At 34.4% G+C, this 16,311-nt stretch overlaps 1 protein-coding gene across 1 annotated transcript; it reads right to left on the bottom strand.

Moving 5' to 3' along the window:
- Positions 1-2,118: 2,118 nt before the first annotated feature.
- On the bottom strand, positions 2,119-9,769 carry LOC116139856 (zinc finger BED domain-containing protein RICESLEEPER 1-like). The gene is made up of 3 exons (XM_031425495.1): positions 9,682-9,769; positions 2,519-3,465; positions 2,119-2,172 (listed from the first exon to the last, which is right to left on the bottom strand). Exons 1-3 carry the CDS (start codon positions 9,767-9,769, stop codon positions 2,119-2,121), a joined length of 1,089 nt encoding a protein of 362 aa, XP_031281355.1.
- Positions 9,770-16,311: the final 6,542 nt, after the last annotated feature.

Here is a 16,311-nt window from a genome sequence, read left to right as displayed (position 1 = left end):
TTTTGATGAAAAAGAAATACCTACAAAAGCCAGACGAATACAAATGTATAAAGAATTTGAAGAACATTGTAAAAAAGAAATCAATGATCTTCTACAAAAAAAAAAAAAAAAATTAATTAGGAAAAGCAATTCTCCTTGGAGTTACACGGCCTTCTATGTTCAGAAAAATGCTGAACTTTAAAGAGGAGTTCCAAGACTTGTCATAAATTATAAACCTCTTAATACAGCCTTAAGATGGATAAGATGCCCAATCCCAAACAAAAAAGATTTATTAAAAAACTATCCAATTCAAAAATCTTTTCCAAATTTGACATGAAATCTGGATTTTGGCAAATCCAAATTAAACCAGAAGATAGGTATAAAACCGCGTTTACTGTACCATTTGGTTAATATGAATGGAATGTAATGCCCTTTAGGTTAAAAAATGCCCCATCAAAATTCCAAAGAATAATGAATGAAATATTCAATTCTTACTCTCAATTTCTTATTGTCTATATAGATGATGTTTTTATATTTTCATCTGGTATAGATCAACACTTTAAACATTTAAAAACATTTATTCACATTGTCAAAACAAATGGTTTAGTTGTATCAAAAACAAAAATAAACCGTTTCCAAACAAGGATCCGATTTTTAGGTCAAATAATCTACAATGGTACAATCATACCTATTCAAGGATCCATTGAATTTGGCAAAAAAATTTCTGATGTCATCACTGATAAAACTCAGTTACAAAGATTCTTAGGAAGTCTTAATTATGTAATGGATTTTTATCCTAAACTTAGTCAAATTTGCAAACCTTTACATGAAAGGTTAAAGAAGAATCCAAAACCATGGACAAGTCAACACAACAATATAATCCACCAGATTAAAGCCCAAATTACCCATTTGCCATGTTTACATTTAGCAGACCCATTAGCCTTCGAAATTGTAGAAACAGATGTCTAAGATTTGGGATATGGAGGTATTCTCAAACAAGAAAAAGATAACAAATAACAAGTTGTCCAATATACTTCCAAATTTTGGAATGAAACTCAACAAAAATACTCCACTATCAAAAAAGAAATTTTATCCATTGTCTTATGCATTTCTAAATTTCAAAGTGATTTACTCAATCAAAAATTTCTACTTCGCATTGATTGCCAAACTGCTAAACATGTTTTACAAAAGGATGTTCAAAATATTGCATCAAAACAAATTTTTTCAAGATAGCAAGCAATTTTATATGTATTTGATTTTGACATTGAATATATCAAAAGAGAAGCTAATTCCCTGCTTGACTTCCTCACCAGGGGGAGGTAACCATCATGCCACCCAAAAAGACCAACCCTCTGATAACTCAAAAACAATCAAAGGCTTTTTATACCCAAAAGCCCACAAACACCAAATCATGGTATGAACTAGCTTGTGAAGAAGAAGCCCAAGAAAAGGCCCAACAATCAAAAGGAAAAGGCGTAGCCTCAACAAGCTCTTCTCAGAGCCCAACAAATACAGAGCAAATCCATAATTGGATCAACTCTTTTCAGCAAAGTCCAGAAACAGCCTTAACCATGATTGGGCTGACACCAAATTTACCAAAAAATGAAATTTTGAAATTTCAAGATCCTCAAACTCTTCCAAAAAGCTCCCAAGAGTTTTCCCAATGTGAAAAAATTTCATTAAGTAAACTACAAAAGGCAACTCAAATTGCTCTTTCAAAAAACAAAGAACTTGTTCCTGCAGCTACACCATTAAAAGTAGTGATGGCAATGGGCCAGGCCGGGACTGGGTACCCCTTAGCCCAGGCCCAAGCCTAGCCCGAGCCCACCACGGGTATGATAGGCAAAGGCCAGGCCCGGCCTGACGGGCTTTTTATACCCACAGGCCCGGCCCAAGCCCGCTTTTTTTTATAATGTCAATTTTTAAAATGTTAATAAATTTCAAATTATTTTTATATTTTAAATTTTACAAATAGTTTTTAAATATTAATTTATTTTTGAATACTTACCAAATATATAAATAACATTCAACAAAGTGCATTCATCCATTTTTAGAGTATAACATAATCATAAGAGCAACAACCAAATTGAGACAGTAAAATCTGAACAAATACAAAACATTAAACTCTATCACAAATTTCTAAGTTGTTGTCTCCTTAAGTTTTGCAAGCTCCAGTCGGGTAAGTCCACATTTCTGCAATTATAAAATACATAAGAAGCATTAACACATGAAATACTAAATATCTAACCAATTCCATACCTATTCTTTGTCATCATAATTCCTGTTCTTCCTCATCAGTGTCATCAAAAAATGTCAAGCATGATTGTTGACCTAATAAGAACGCAAAATATACATTAAAGATAATAAGACAAATAAGTTAAAGAAATAAAAAATATATATTAAAGACAATTAGACAAATATGTTAAAGAAATCAAATTTCGATATAATCACATTTTATGTCCGCCCATAACCAATTTTGAGCACACATCAATGCTTCTAATGTATCTGAATTAAGTTTGTTGCGATGTGGGCTTACTACCTTCCCACCCGTGCTAAATATAGACTCAGAAGCGACTGTGGAGACAGGAATAGCAAGGATGTCTCGAGCAATAGAAGAGAGGATTGGATATTTAGGCCCAGTTGCCTTCCACCAAACTAATATGTCAAAGTTAGGAGTGCCAGGCAAAAGTTTCTCCTCTAAATAAAAATCCAGTTCTGACTTTCCTTCAACAACATTTGATTCTTGGGCAATGTACATGTCAAAGTCACTAACGGACCCATCGTCCTCACTACAAGGAATATTAGCCTGAAAAGAAGGTGTTGCATTGGGAGGAGGTTGACTACTTCCTTGCTTAGATTGGTACTGATTAAATAAATCTGATAATAATCCTTGAATTCTCATAATATGATATTTACCATCAACTCCATAGATCCGAGGAAAAAAATAATCTAATGATTTCATTTTGTATCTAGGATCTAAAAGACTCGCTACCCCCAAGATACCGTGAATCACATCCCAATACTTGTTAAATTTTTCAAGCATTTTTGTTGCCATATTCCTTATCAAATCATTCCCACATCTAAGCCAGTTAGACAATGCAATTCTAATTTCACAAATTTTTGGGAAATAATTATTAGATGTCAGATATTTTGTTCCAGAGAACAAGTTTGTGGCAACATAAAATATTTTCAACTTTGAACAAACTTGTTCGGCCAACTCCCATTCCTCCTCAGTTGGCAAACATCTATATTGTGGCTCACGAAGCTTTAAACGAAAAAACACATCTTTGTAAATGAAAGCAGTTTCAAGCATTAAATAAGTTGAGTTCCAGCGAGTCTCACAGTCAAGAGCCAACTTCTTTGTACTTTCAATGCCTTCTTGACGTGCTGCTTCAACAAATTTTTGCTCTCTTTTAGGAGAGCCTGAACAATAAGCAACACTCTCACGGATTCTTGCAATTGCTTGTCCAATCACCGATAATCCATCTTGAACAATCAGATCAGAATATGCGCACAACAATGATATGAAACAATGAACCACATAGCATAAGTGAGGCACTTGGAAGTTCGTTCAAGATATCTTCAACAACTGCATCATTGGTGGAGCAGTTATCAGCGTCAATGTCGACAACTTTCTATAAATATCCACTTAAAAGCAGTCCACAAGCCGCAGCAAGCACATCTCTAGTATGTGGGCAGTACGTATAAAATCTACAACATTAATTATACATAAAAAATATTATTAATATAGCTACAAAAATTGTATTAAAAAATAAGAATGATAAAACCTTAAAAGATAATACTTATGAGTCGACTTGTAAGACCCAGTTGTTGTCGATAAAGTACGCTGTGATTGTCATATATTTGTTTTGATTGCTGGCAGTCCACAAATCCGAAGTGATAGCAATCCTACTCTGGTTTTTGTTTACAATTTCATAGTCTTCTCTTTTTCTCACTACATCTTGAATATGTCTTTCTTAATAGTGTTTTACTCACAAACTAAACAACGATTGTATGTTGTTACAAAATTTCTAAACCCGTAATGATCAACCATGCTCAAAGGATATTCATGTAGAACAATCATCATTGCTAGGTCCTTCCTCACGACTCTTGGTCAAGTGATGCGAAGAAGTTAAGGTCATTTGTGACTTTGAACTGAATCCTCTCTCGGGGTCATCACAGAATTTCTGTGATACATCTCACATTCGCCCTTGGACAAATTTTAATATGTGCATGCAAGTGCCTTGTCCCGTTTTTGGAACCACCAGCAAGTTGTTTACGACAATGGTTACACTCTGCTTATCCTTGCCATCAACTTTAACTTTCTTGAAATGATGCCATACAACTGATTTTGTCCTTACAGTATTGCTGCAACTGTCAACATCATTAAGGGGGGCATTTTCTATGTGTTTCTTCCTCCGTATAGCAATTGGGGATTGACTTGATTACTTCCAATCAGATCTGGAGTTGACAATTTTTTCGATGAGTCAGAAGGTAGATTCATTCCTCCTCTAAGCTTTTCGTTTACCAAGTAAAGAAGCTTGAATTGACATGTTGAAACCTAAAAAAAATGAACAAAAAGTATGAATATCAATAACATTACAAAATAAAATTAAAGAGATGATATGTCATATTAATTTGTTAAAAAATAAATTTATCAGTAAGGTGGTTAGCTTTAGACTTTATGAATTGCATGGCCTACAATGTCCCAATTGCAATATTTAAAGTATGGACAATTTTAATAATCAATAACATGGAATTTATAAAGTCAAATAATATGTTTAGCCAACAGCACATATGAAATTGCACCAAGAAGCAACAAATTCTTCATCTAAGATTGAACTGCTGAAAAGAATAAAAAGAAAACCAAGGAATTCAAATTCAAACACAAAACAGAATCCGATTTATTTCGTTAATAATTGTAAGCGACGAAATTCACGACAAGATAAAATTAAAGACTGAAATTATTAATCTGAGAATCAAAGTAATTCAGCAAAAGAATCAACAAAAGTTAAAGGAGGTCTTACACGCTGAAACCATGGGAGAAACTGAAGAAAGAAAGGATGATTTGTGAAAAACATCAATCAAAGATGAAATTGGCGAGTCTGTTAATTAGATGTTTGTTCATATTATTGACCACCAACTAAAGAGTCTAACATTCAACAAGAAATTCAAGTGAAAATTTGGGGAAATATAACTTCAAGTTAACAAAAGAGCTAAAACTTGAGAAATATAAAGAAATTGAGTAACTTTAAGCTCATTTAATGCAAAGTACAAAGTGTACAAGATATCAAACAAAATATCAGCAATGATAAATATTTGAAGCGTATTTTAATTCCTTGTAAACCTCAGAAGAGCAAAATGGAACGACTTCTTAGTTACTCAGAGTTACACAGAATTTGCTTCTTCTTTATTATTCACATCAGATGCACACAATAGTAAACATAATGTAATCAAAACCGTCCATTCTTTGAGCTTAAAATAGCAAAATACACAACAGATTCATTACAAAATGCAGCCACACTGGGATACTACCTTGAAAAAAGTACTTTCTCTTCCACCAATTTATATATAAATAAAAGCAGTCAAACTCTACAGAAGCCACATCTGATGGCTCCTGGGTCCCAAATTAATATATTATTTTTTATTTTAATGCTCATCCAAAAGTTTAGAGGAACAATGATTAAAAAAAAAAAAGAAAGAGTCAAGAGTCTTACCTATCTAAGCAGGTGGCGGCGACAGCGACAGAGATGCAGTTGCAGAACAGCAAACGGAGAGAGAGATATGTTAGCTGTTAGGAAGGGCAGCAGGTGGAGAGAGTTTAGGGAATGGGATGAGAAAATTGAGAATTGAGGTTAGGGTTTGGGAAAAATAGTTATATATACTTAGGATAATACTATAATTAAATATATAGTATAAGGGTATATTAGTAAAATTAATACTAAAACTTGCGGGCCGGGCTGGGCCGGGACTGAAGATATACCCATGCCCGGCCCGTACCTGTGGTCGGGCCTTAAAATCAAGCCCAGGCCCTAGCCCAGGCCCAAGCCCACGGGTAAAGCCCACCCTTTTCGGGCCGGGTACCCAAAAATCTCGGGCCCATTGCCATCTCTAATTAAAAGCCCTAGCTTAAACTAGGACAAAAATATATTCAAAAAGGAATTTCTTCAAATCATTTGGTTTTTGAATAAGGATATGATTTTGAAAACCCTAAACAATTAGTTCAACAAATTTTTCCAAAAGGTTTTCATTTTTTTCCTGAAGATTTAAGGAAAACTCAAAAATTTTATGAATTTATTCTTGTTGATTCTGACTCCTGTGAGTTTAAACACTATGAAGACAAAAACCAACCAGGATTTATCACTCATTCAACCCTTCATATCATGAGAATCCTTAGTCCTTCTGATTGGGGATCCAACCCAAACCAATTCAAAAAAATTTCCTAAAATTTTGACCCGCCTGGATATAATTACTGGGACTATCAAAGGGCCTGGAACAAATCACTCTTTCTCCAAAATAGTCATCACAGGCACTCGTGGATGATTTATTTCAAAAGAAACATTTTATTCAAATTTCCCAATTGGTTTTCCCAACGGTGGGATCATTTTGGATTAATTCCTGAAATCCTACCCGCAACTGTCCATGAAGGATTCAATGAGTCCAAGCTCAAATTCAAAGTTTCCAAAGCAGATTCAAATTTCCCTCCATCACTTCATTTCTCAGCAAAATTCCACCTCTCGTGGATTTTACAATGGGAATATGAAATTGTCCAAAATATTAGCAATCTCCCTACTTTGATCCGGAAATTTAAAGTCAAGTTGTGGAATAAATATGATGCATCCCATGTGTCCAAAGAAAAAATTCAACTTTGTCTCTCAAATTTACCTCATCCAACTCAGGCAATTACCCTTGAAATCACCAATTTTTTTACAGAAAAGGATTGTGGCATCAGTATCCTTAGCAGGAGCCAAAATAAAACAAGAACTTAAAGACCACCTCAAGACTATTCTTTCACAGCTCCAAGATGAAGATGAAGATGAAGATGAAGATGAAGAAGAAGAAGAAGAATCTAACCGAAGCTCCAATGCCTCAGTGAATCTCGCCCAAAGCAATGAAGATGACTGTTATGGGATCATCTAAGTTATTCCAAACTGTTCAAAATTACCTCTTCTCTCAAAAAAGAAGAATGGCCAAAGAACCGACATCCAAATTAGAGAATATTTGGCATAAAAATGAAGAGTCAGAGATTCCCTACAGAAAGAGACATTTGATGCTCTAAAAAAAGTATTAAAAAATATTCTCTTAATAGTATTCATGTGATGCTATAGTAAGATAAGATTTCTATAAATTGGAGGACTCGTTCATTGTAAATCAAGCTTTTAGAAAGCCAATTCTCAAACTTTCTCCTCCCTCACTCTCTTTTCATGTAACCTCTCAAAGCTCTCCAAAAAGAAAGCTTTTATTGTAAGTTCAAATTCCTTAAATCTTTCAATAATCTTTTAATGTTTAATCTTTCCGTTCTTTAATTATTCTCTACAATCATTTATCATTCATCATGTTTGATTTTAATGTTTATTCAAGTTTTTATTTGTGTTCTTTGTTTCTTTAAATTTTTGTTCATCACTTAATCTGGTTCCAGTGTGGCACTATCACTGTTACCTAGTTAAGAATTAATCTCACTTAATACGATTTCAATGCAGCTCTGCCGCCGTTATCTTATTAAGTTGTAAGATTATATAAGTTAATGTTTATTTAAGTTTTTGTTTAATCTTTGCATATCTCCTCTTTGTGTGCAACGATCCTATGATCCCTCTTGGTATCAAAGCCAGGGAGGAGACAGGGATTTAGGATTGTTAAAATTTTGTTTATTAATTATTTTGAGTACCGAGTCTTTTTGGGTTGTGTAGGGCTATAGGATGTAACCGTTGTAAGTCCCTTAGATCAACCACTGTATGGAAAGAAATAGGTGATAAACAAAATGGAAAACTTTTCTAGATCAATGTCTACTTCCAGTTCAAATACTAGAGATGAACAGATTGTTCATCAAGAAGAGATTTGTATAAATCAAAATGACAAGATAATTGAAACAAGTCACGCTTGTACACAAAATGAAAAATAGGTCATAAGACCTTAAAATTTAAAAAAACATTTTGATAACTGGAACATTCCCAAAATTTCTGTAACAGATGTTTACAAAGAAGGAAAACTATCAAGTCTCAATAGAGTAAACCTTTTAAACAAATCAAAATACATAATTAAAACAGAAGAAAAGACTCTTAAGGTAAACAATTCAACTCAAATAACTCAATTATTATCTAAGGAAATGGTTGAAAAATACAAAAAGAGTTATAACTATCTTCATATAGGATTAGTCCAAATAGGAATCAAAACTCTAAGCATTGAAGGCATGTACACTGCCATCTTTGCCTGTTTAAGAGATTGTAGATGGCTAAGATATAGAGATTCTCTATTAGGAACAATAGAATCCAACCTATCCAATGGACCAATTTATTTCAATTGTTATCTTGATTTCACAGTCTGCTTAGATTACCAAAATATACCAGATGTTTTAACTTTAAATATTAAAACGTTTAATTATGACTTAAAACCAGGAACCATCCCTATAGCAGCCGTTTATAGGATCCAATACAAAGTAATGCAATCTACCTTTGAAACTAGAGCCATTAATCATGACCAAAAAGGCCACACAGTGTTATTTCAAACTAATTTAATAAGATCAAACATAACAGTTCCTAAACAATAAATTAGGACCAAATAAGTTTACCGGAGGATTGGGGATTAGCTAATGCAATCATACCTTTAAAAATGAGAATTCCTAAACCTTTAACCCAACCAATCCAAAATACAGAGATTGAAAACATAACTATAACTACATGTGTGTGTGTGTGTGTGTGTGTGTGTGTGTGTGTTGATGCAAAATTACACCAATTAGAGCGATCTGATCGACCTTGATAGGATCAAAACTGATGTGTGTATGATTACAGGTAACCAACAATGAATAAACAAAAAATGCAGTAAAGAGAATGACAAGAAAGTTTTTAAAGTGGTTTGGCGAGTTATACTCTTGAGCCTATGTCCACTGTTTTTGTATTTGCTATGAGAGGTTACAATAACAATCCTAGAATAATTTTCTAACCCCTTTCCCATCGTTGGAGGGGGTTTATATACAGATTTTATACAAAGGAAAGAGGAAAAATAAAGGGATTACAATTAAGTTTGAAATGCAACTCCGATATTCTTGCAATTGAGCATTGTGATTGCACAAAGATTGTTGTCGATTTGATCCTTTCCGAGATACCCAAGATCTAAAGTTATCTATGAATTGGCTGAACAAGTGTAAGGATTGATCGTGACTAGCTTGTGCTAGGTCAAGCTACAACTCGATGAGCTTATAGTGGGTCGAACAATCGGTTGAGTCAAGCTAGTTCTGGATTGAGCTATAACCTCGCAATTCCCTGAGCTTGAAGGAAAAATCACACACACAATATATATATAGTGGTAGCACTATCCCATTTCAGCCAAGTACATGTACACATTGACGTGGCACAACATGTGGCATACCACATAACTGCCATGTGGCATGTGAGCCAAATTACTTAAATAATACACTAAAAATAAAAATAAAAATTTCAAAACCAAAATTTCCAATTTTGGCCAACAGACGACCACCAAAAACCGCACCTTCCAAACAACAACCACCACTAGATGTGCCTTCCAAACAATGACCACCAGCAACCGTGCCTTCCAACAGATGACCACCACCAGCCATGCCTTCCAACCAACGGTCGCACCACCTTTTTTCCTTCATTAGAAAATTTCTCATAGTTTTCCCAGGAACCAAACAACGATAATTATTGCATCTCCTACACTAGAAAAACATTCAAGACCTTTCTTTCTCCTCCTCTAACACACACGAGCACACATAGGTATACTTATACATACCCATACATATTATGTGTGTGTGTGTGTGTGTGTGTGTGTGTGAACCAAAAAGAAGGGGCTTATTGACTTAATTGAGAAGGAGACAGAAAGGGATCACCTGACCTTATCTTGAGTGACAGAGGCAACAGCCAGGGAAAGGGCAAAGGGTTCACCCAGAAAGGCGCTTCAGCTTGTGCCATTGTCAAAATGTAAGTCTATCACCCCGATAGAAGATACCCAAGTTTTCTGATACTTACTAACCCTTAACTCACTATTTTTATTCCTCTTGTTCCCTATGGTTCTTTCATGAGTTGTTATTGCTTTAGCTGTGATAACTATAACTTAAGTTATCTTCTAGTGATTATAATGTCTAGTTATTGCTTTAGCTGTGATAAATATAAATTTATAATGTCTTGTGATCCATATAATTTTAATTAATTAGTGATTAGCCACAACATCTTTAGTTAAATAAAATTATATATTATGATTATTTAGGATCACCTAAAGAATTATAGATATTAATTGCAATTAATTATACCTAATATAATAAATTTTATCCCGCGGGATTTTTTGTTATATTTATATAATTAATTAGGGTAGAATATCAAATTATATTTCTTAATTTACCCATAGGAATTAGGAGAAGGAACATAATTTGATAGTTTTATCATAAAGATTAGGATAGAATAGACCTGGGCCTAGTTAGTAAATTCGCGTTTTATACGCGAATTATACGGCTAGCCGTATAATTCCCGTATAAAATACGAATTCACGTATTTTATTAGGACTGCCGTATAATTCGCGAATTATATACCATATCCGTATAATTCGCGAATTATACCCGAATTATTGCCGAATTTTTGCCGAATTTTTGCAGACAAAAAAATAATTATATGATAAGGCAAAACGACGTCGTTTTGGTGGGGTTTGACTAAAATTAAAAAAAATCTCCTTCTCCTCTTTCTCGGTTCTCTCTTCCACAGTCTTCATCTCTTCTTCAAATCTTCAACAATTCAACTCTTTTTTCTTCATCTCTTGACTCTGAGTCTTGATCTCTTCTTCTCTTCTCTTTTTAAATTTTAACTCTCTTCTCCAAGCTTTAAGTCCAAGACTTCAACTCTTCAAGCCTCAAGCTACACACTTCTTCTCTTCTCTTTTTAACTCTCTTTGAATCTTGTATGTTGGTGATTTGTTTGTGTTTGTGTTGGTGTGTGAGTAGTAGTAATAGGGGCTGGTGGATTGATGGATTTGTTATGTTGGTGGATTGATAGATTTGTTTGAAACATGTTTGATGAAATGCTTGTGAGAGTTATATTTGGTATCTGTTTTAACATAATATTTCATTTAGTTCTGTTGTTTTGTGTTGTATGGGTCAAAATGAAAAGACTAAAGATCATCTATGAAAGCAAAAGGTAAAGGCAAAACTGCAAAAGAAAAGCATGAATTCATAAAAATAATATTGTCGGGCTTGGATTTGGAATTGGCAGATACTTAAAGAAGAAGAAAAAAGCAACAAACCATCAGTTTACAACCAACGCCAACTGCAAATTGTAAACCCATGTGCACTTTGTCATGTTTTTAGATTTCATAACACTATTATTATTTGACCTTTGAATGTACTGTCCAATTAAATTCAGAAAATAAAACAACTATACTAATTGGAATCCAAACTTTGTATGCGTAGCTATAAAATTAAGGATAAAAATACTAGTCTTAGTTATTGTTCAAATATACTTTAAATTAAAAGGAAAATAAATTGTAGGGTCGACCACAATGGATTATTTAAATGGGGATGTTTTGAAAAGTGCTAAAACCAAGATTGCTATTGCCGTATTTTTCAAAACGTATTATTGACAATGTGTCGTATTAAACCCGTATATATCCGAATCGTATTTTTTCCATATCCGAATTTTATGACCGAATTTTTACAAACGTATTTTTCACCATTTGCCGTATCATACCCGTAAAATTCCCGTACCGTTTTTTTGCCGTACCCGTATTTACTAACTAGGGACCTGGGCAGGGACCGGTCCCAACCGGACCTGAGTATAGGCCCGATTGGGACCAATCATATATGGTCTTGGGATCGGTCCCAGGCATTTTTCAAGCCCGGATCGGTCCCTATGATTGGTCCTAGGCCCATAGGACCAGTCGTATGGGCCTAGAAAATCCCCCAACAACCCCCCCCCCCCCCCCCCAAACGTTTTTTATATTTAAGGGGCCAAATAAAATTATGTAGGGGGTTTATGTAATTTTTAGGAGGAGATTAGTAAATTTTTAATTAATTTTAAAAATTAATTAATTAATTAATGGTTAATTATAATTAATAATTATTTATAAATATATGGTATTTTAAATTTAAACTTTAAAGAGATAATATTAATTAATTTTAACATATATATAATATTCACACAATCACACTTCAATAATAAACAATTAAATAAATTTATTTTTATTAAATGATTCATTTACATCGTCAACAATATTTACATCGTTCAAATCTGTGTTCCTGAAGAGTTCGAGCAGTTCGAGATCTTCAGGGTGTTGCTGTAGTCTTTTCTCTACATAAGTCCAATCCCATAAACACGTTATCACTTCAATCATCTCATTGGTTAAAGAGCATCTTCTGTCTTCAACAATCCGGTCACTCTTGAGAATGCTAACTCGGATGCAATTGTCGAAACCAGCACAAATAAAATGTCACGTGTCATTTGGGCTACAATTGGGAATTGACTTTGATGTTGGTTCCACCATTGAAGCACATTCATCTCACGTTTCTCCTTCTTTGTCATGTAGGACATGTCCATTTGTAAATAGCGATTCAACTCATTTGGTCCACATGCTTGATCCTTGATAGATGTCTTTATCAGGGTCCTACTGGTCGTCTCTACTCGACATTCCACTTCCATTGTACCTGCTCTGATATAAAGGAAAAAGGATTCCCAATTTTTGCCTAAAGTTAATCAAATAAGACGTATAATCATGTCCTAAATGCTGGCCTATCTCAGTAATTATACAATTAACTACGTGTAATTTAAACCTAGGATCTACAACAAGGCCTAATCCATATAAGAATGGAATGTCTAACCAATATTTCTAGTAATTTTTTCCATGTTTGAAACAATTTCCATTAAGACATCATTATATCTATATTTAGCAAAAGTTTTAGAAATTTGAAGTAAAATATCTAACACTAAATTAGTAGTAGGATAATAAATACCACTTAATGTATTAGTGGAATCATAAAAAACTTTAATAAATGAACAAAAAGTTTGCAAACCGTCCAATCATCATAGCTAACAACTTCCTCCGAATAATTCTCCGATTGACGAAATTTGTAATTTATCTTGCGGTTGGCAAAGTTTTTTCCAATATCAAGTAGGTGGAGTTCCAAAGGATAGGCATGTCCATACATAACTTCAAAGGTCGAACCAGTAGGTCCTCTTGCTTACAATATTTAATGTATTCCTGCCATCTTTTGTTGCTACCACCGACAATGAATCTGATAGCCACGCGCACCCTCTCAACCTTTGAAATTATAGCTTCTAGACCTGCTTTAATAATCAAATTGATGATGTGGCAAGCACATCTCTAGTGAAAAAATTTGTCTTCACCACACGGATCTAATCTCTTTTCAAATAAAGAGATAGTCGCGGTGTTAGCAGCTGCATTATCTAGCGTTAGTGCTACAACTCTATCAGTTAATACATAATCTTGCAAAACTTCAATAATTGTAAAATAAATAGTGTCAGCATTATGTGCAGTATATAATGGTTTAAAACCTATCAATTTTTATTGTAAACCCCAACTATGATCTAAGTAATGTATTGTGACAATTAAAAAATTTGTTTTTGATCCACAATCTCATATGTCTGAAGTAAGTGCAACAGATATATTCCTAAAATTTTGAAATTTGTTTTTAAGTTTAACATTTATTTTGTTATAAAGTTTTAGTATGTCCCTTCTACTTGTACCTCTACTAACAGGGGTATATGCTGGACAAAATATATTTTTAATCATGTGAATAAAATAAGGATTTTTAGATAAAGAAATGGGAGAGTTCGTAGCAACTATGTATCTTGCTATTTCCTCTCGTGCTTGGAGTGCATTGCATTGCCATGTTGACAGAGTTGAGGATTGTGGATTAAAATTAATTTGAGTTTGAATTTGCTTATCGAGTCCGGTTAAAGATGAACCGAACAACTGCATTAATTTGGGGTGCTTCTTCTCCAAGTTTTGCCACATCGTCGAAGTCTCGTTCTCAATGCCAATAATGGTTGTACAGAAATTACATACCCCACATGTTTCTTCCCCCTCCCCATTTGGCTTTGCCCGTTTTGATTTGGTGAAGTATTGTCATACCCCGAACACGACCCTCTTTGACGGTCATGGTCGAGCCGTGGAGTCACAGCTTGCTTGTGTTTGGTTGCACCCAATCCCAATCGATTGTGGTTGTTGAATTGTAGTTGCTGCCTCTAGAAATAGTGAAAATGGATCGAACTCTTCCATATCTTTGGTGGATGGAACATAAAACTCATTTGAGGATGATCCTCCGAATGCATAATTTTGGGAATCCATTATGAATTCATGATAAAATAATAAATAATTAAAATGAAAAAAAATTGAATAACAATATGAATAAGAGATGAAATTGAATAATATAAATATAAATTGAATCGAATTGAAGAGAATATGAATATGAATGAGAATTGGTGTACAAACAAGAGAGATTGAGAGTTGGTGAAAAAAAATGGAGGTTTGGGATTAATTTATAGTGTAGGTTTTTTTTTTTTTTGGGGGGGGGAGGGGGGGTGTGGAATGAAAAAAAAAAACCTTCCCCCCACCACGACCGTTGGCTACCAACGGTCATGTGTAATCATTTTAATTTTTTTAATTTAAAATATCAATTTAACCCTCAATTTTTTTGTCAATTTCAAAATTTATAAGGGGTTTTGGGATATTATCTAAGGGGCTTTTGGAAAAAAGGAAAAGGGGTTTAGGCCCTAGCCTGGGACCGATCCCAGGTCTGAGCCTTGGAGGAGGGACCAAATCAAGGCCCGAGCCCTCCTCCATGGGCATGGTCCAAGTTTGGGAACAGGCCTCCTAGGACCGGTTTTTTGGGCCCAGTCCCAAATTCACCTCTAGGATAAAATATCAAATTACTCTCATAATATACCTATTAATTATGAATTAAGAACATAATTTGATGATTCTATCATAAGCTATACATGAATCTACTTAAATTAAAATTTAAGCCCACAGGTAAATTTTATGTCATTGGATTCAATTCTTACATGTTTTGCATTGGTAAAACATGAAATTTATTTAATTAGACCTCAAATTTTTGACATAAGTAATTTTAATTAATGCAGCTTCACAATCTACTAATTTCTCTGATATTCGTTGCAATATCCCTAAACTGAAAGGTGATAACTATAAGGTATGGAAGGAGAGAATTCTCCTCCATTTAGGATGGATGGATATTGACTATGCTATTAGGAAAGACAAACCACCAACTATCACTAATACCAGCACTCCAGTGGACATCATGCTTTATGAACAATGGGAGCGATCTAATCACCTCAACGTGATGTTCACTAAGACTAAAATTTATGCTGGTATACATGGTTCTATCGATCAGCATGAAAAAATCTGGGATTTGCTGAAAGCCATTGATGATCAATTCATCACTTCAGATAAGGCATTAGCAAGCACCCTAGTCATGAAGTTTTCATCCAGTAGACTCACCAACATGAAAAATGTGCATGAGCCCATCATGAATATGAGGGACATTGCGACTCAACTTAAGAAACTCAAGGTTGAGATGTCTGAATTCTTCCTGGTGCACTATATCCTGAACACCCTCCCACAATAGTACGAGCCATTCAAAATCTCATACAACACACATAAGGACAAATGGTCAATCAATGAATTAATTGTTAGAGTAGGTGCCCTAGAGCCAATCAATTATTGTAGAATTGACTCTTTGTAATAATGTTCGTTGATCAATAAAAGGCAATTTATTCTAAATCGTGTAAATCATATCTATATGTATTGATATATGTCCTTAGAATGGTAGAACCGTGAGGAGGGTATCAAGTGTTTCAAATCTTGATAGTGAGAACCCTATGAGCACATATGGTGGCCATTCTAGAAATGTCCGTAGCCCTAATATTATTCTGACCAAGGGCATAGATAATACGGTAGGTCTATCATAGTGTTGAATGACCCTGTCGAAAGACAGTGACAGATCTCACTTGTCAAGGTTATTGGCTGACGTCCTGGTGTAACATATGGGTGCTTGCTGTAGGCAAGTTCACTACACTAACCCACCAAAGGATTCCATATAGATGGTAACCCCTGTGTCTATAGAATAAATCCTCTAACGAA

Source organism: Pistacia vera, unplaced genomic scaffold, assembly GCF_008641045.1.
Source record: "Pistacia vera cultivar Batoury unplaced genomic scaffold, PisVer_v2 Contig36, whole genome shotgun sequence".
Lineage (NCBI taxonomy): Eukaryota > Viridiplantae > Streptophyta > Magnoliopsida > Sapindales > Anacardiaceae > Pistacia > Pistacia vera.
The sequence above is the reverse complement of the archived record's forward strand: the minus strand, read 5'-3'. Positions and strand labels throughout refer to the sequence as shown.

Bases quoted from the DNA above. Each gene is read 5' to 3' on its own strand.
- LOC116139856 (XM_031425495.1), bottom strand. From the start codon at position 9,769: ATGGCTGGTGGTGGTCATCTGTTGGAAGGCACGGTTGCTGGTGGTCAT. The intron at 3,466-9,681 runs GTGCGGTTTTTG...TGATTGTTCAAG, and splicing joins TGGTGGTTGTTGTTTGGAAG to ATGGATTATCGGTGATTGGA. The intron at 2,173-2,518 runs GTAGTAAGCCCA...TTATAATTGCAG, and splicing joins TATTTAGCACGGGTGGGAAG to AAATGTGGACTTACCCGACT.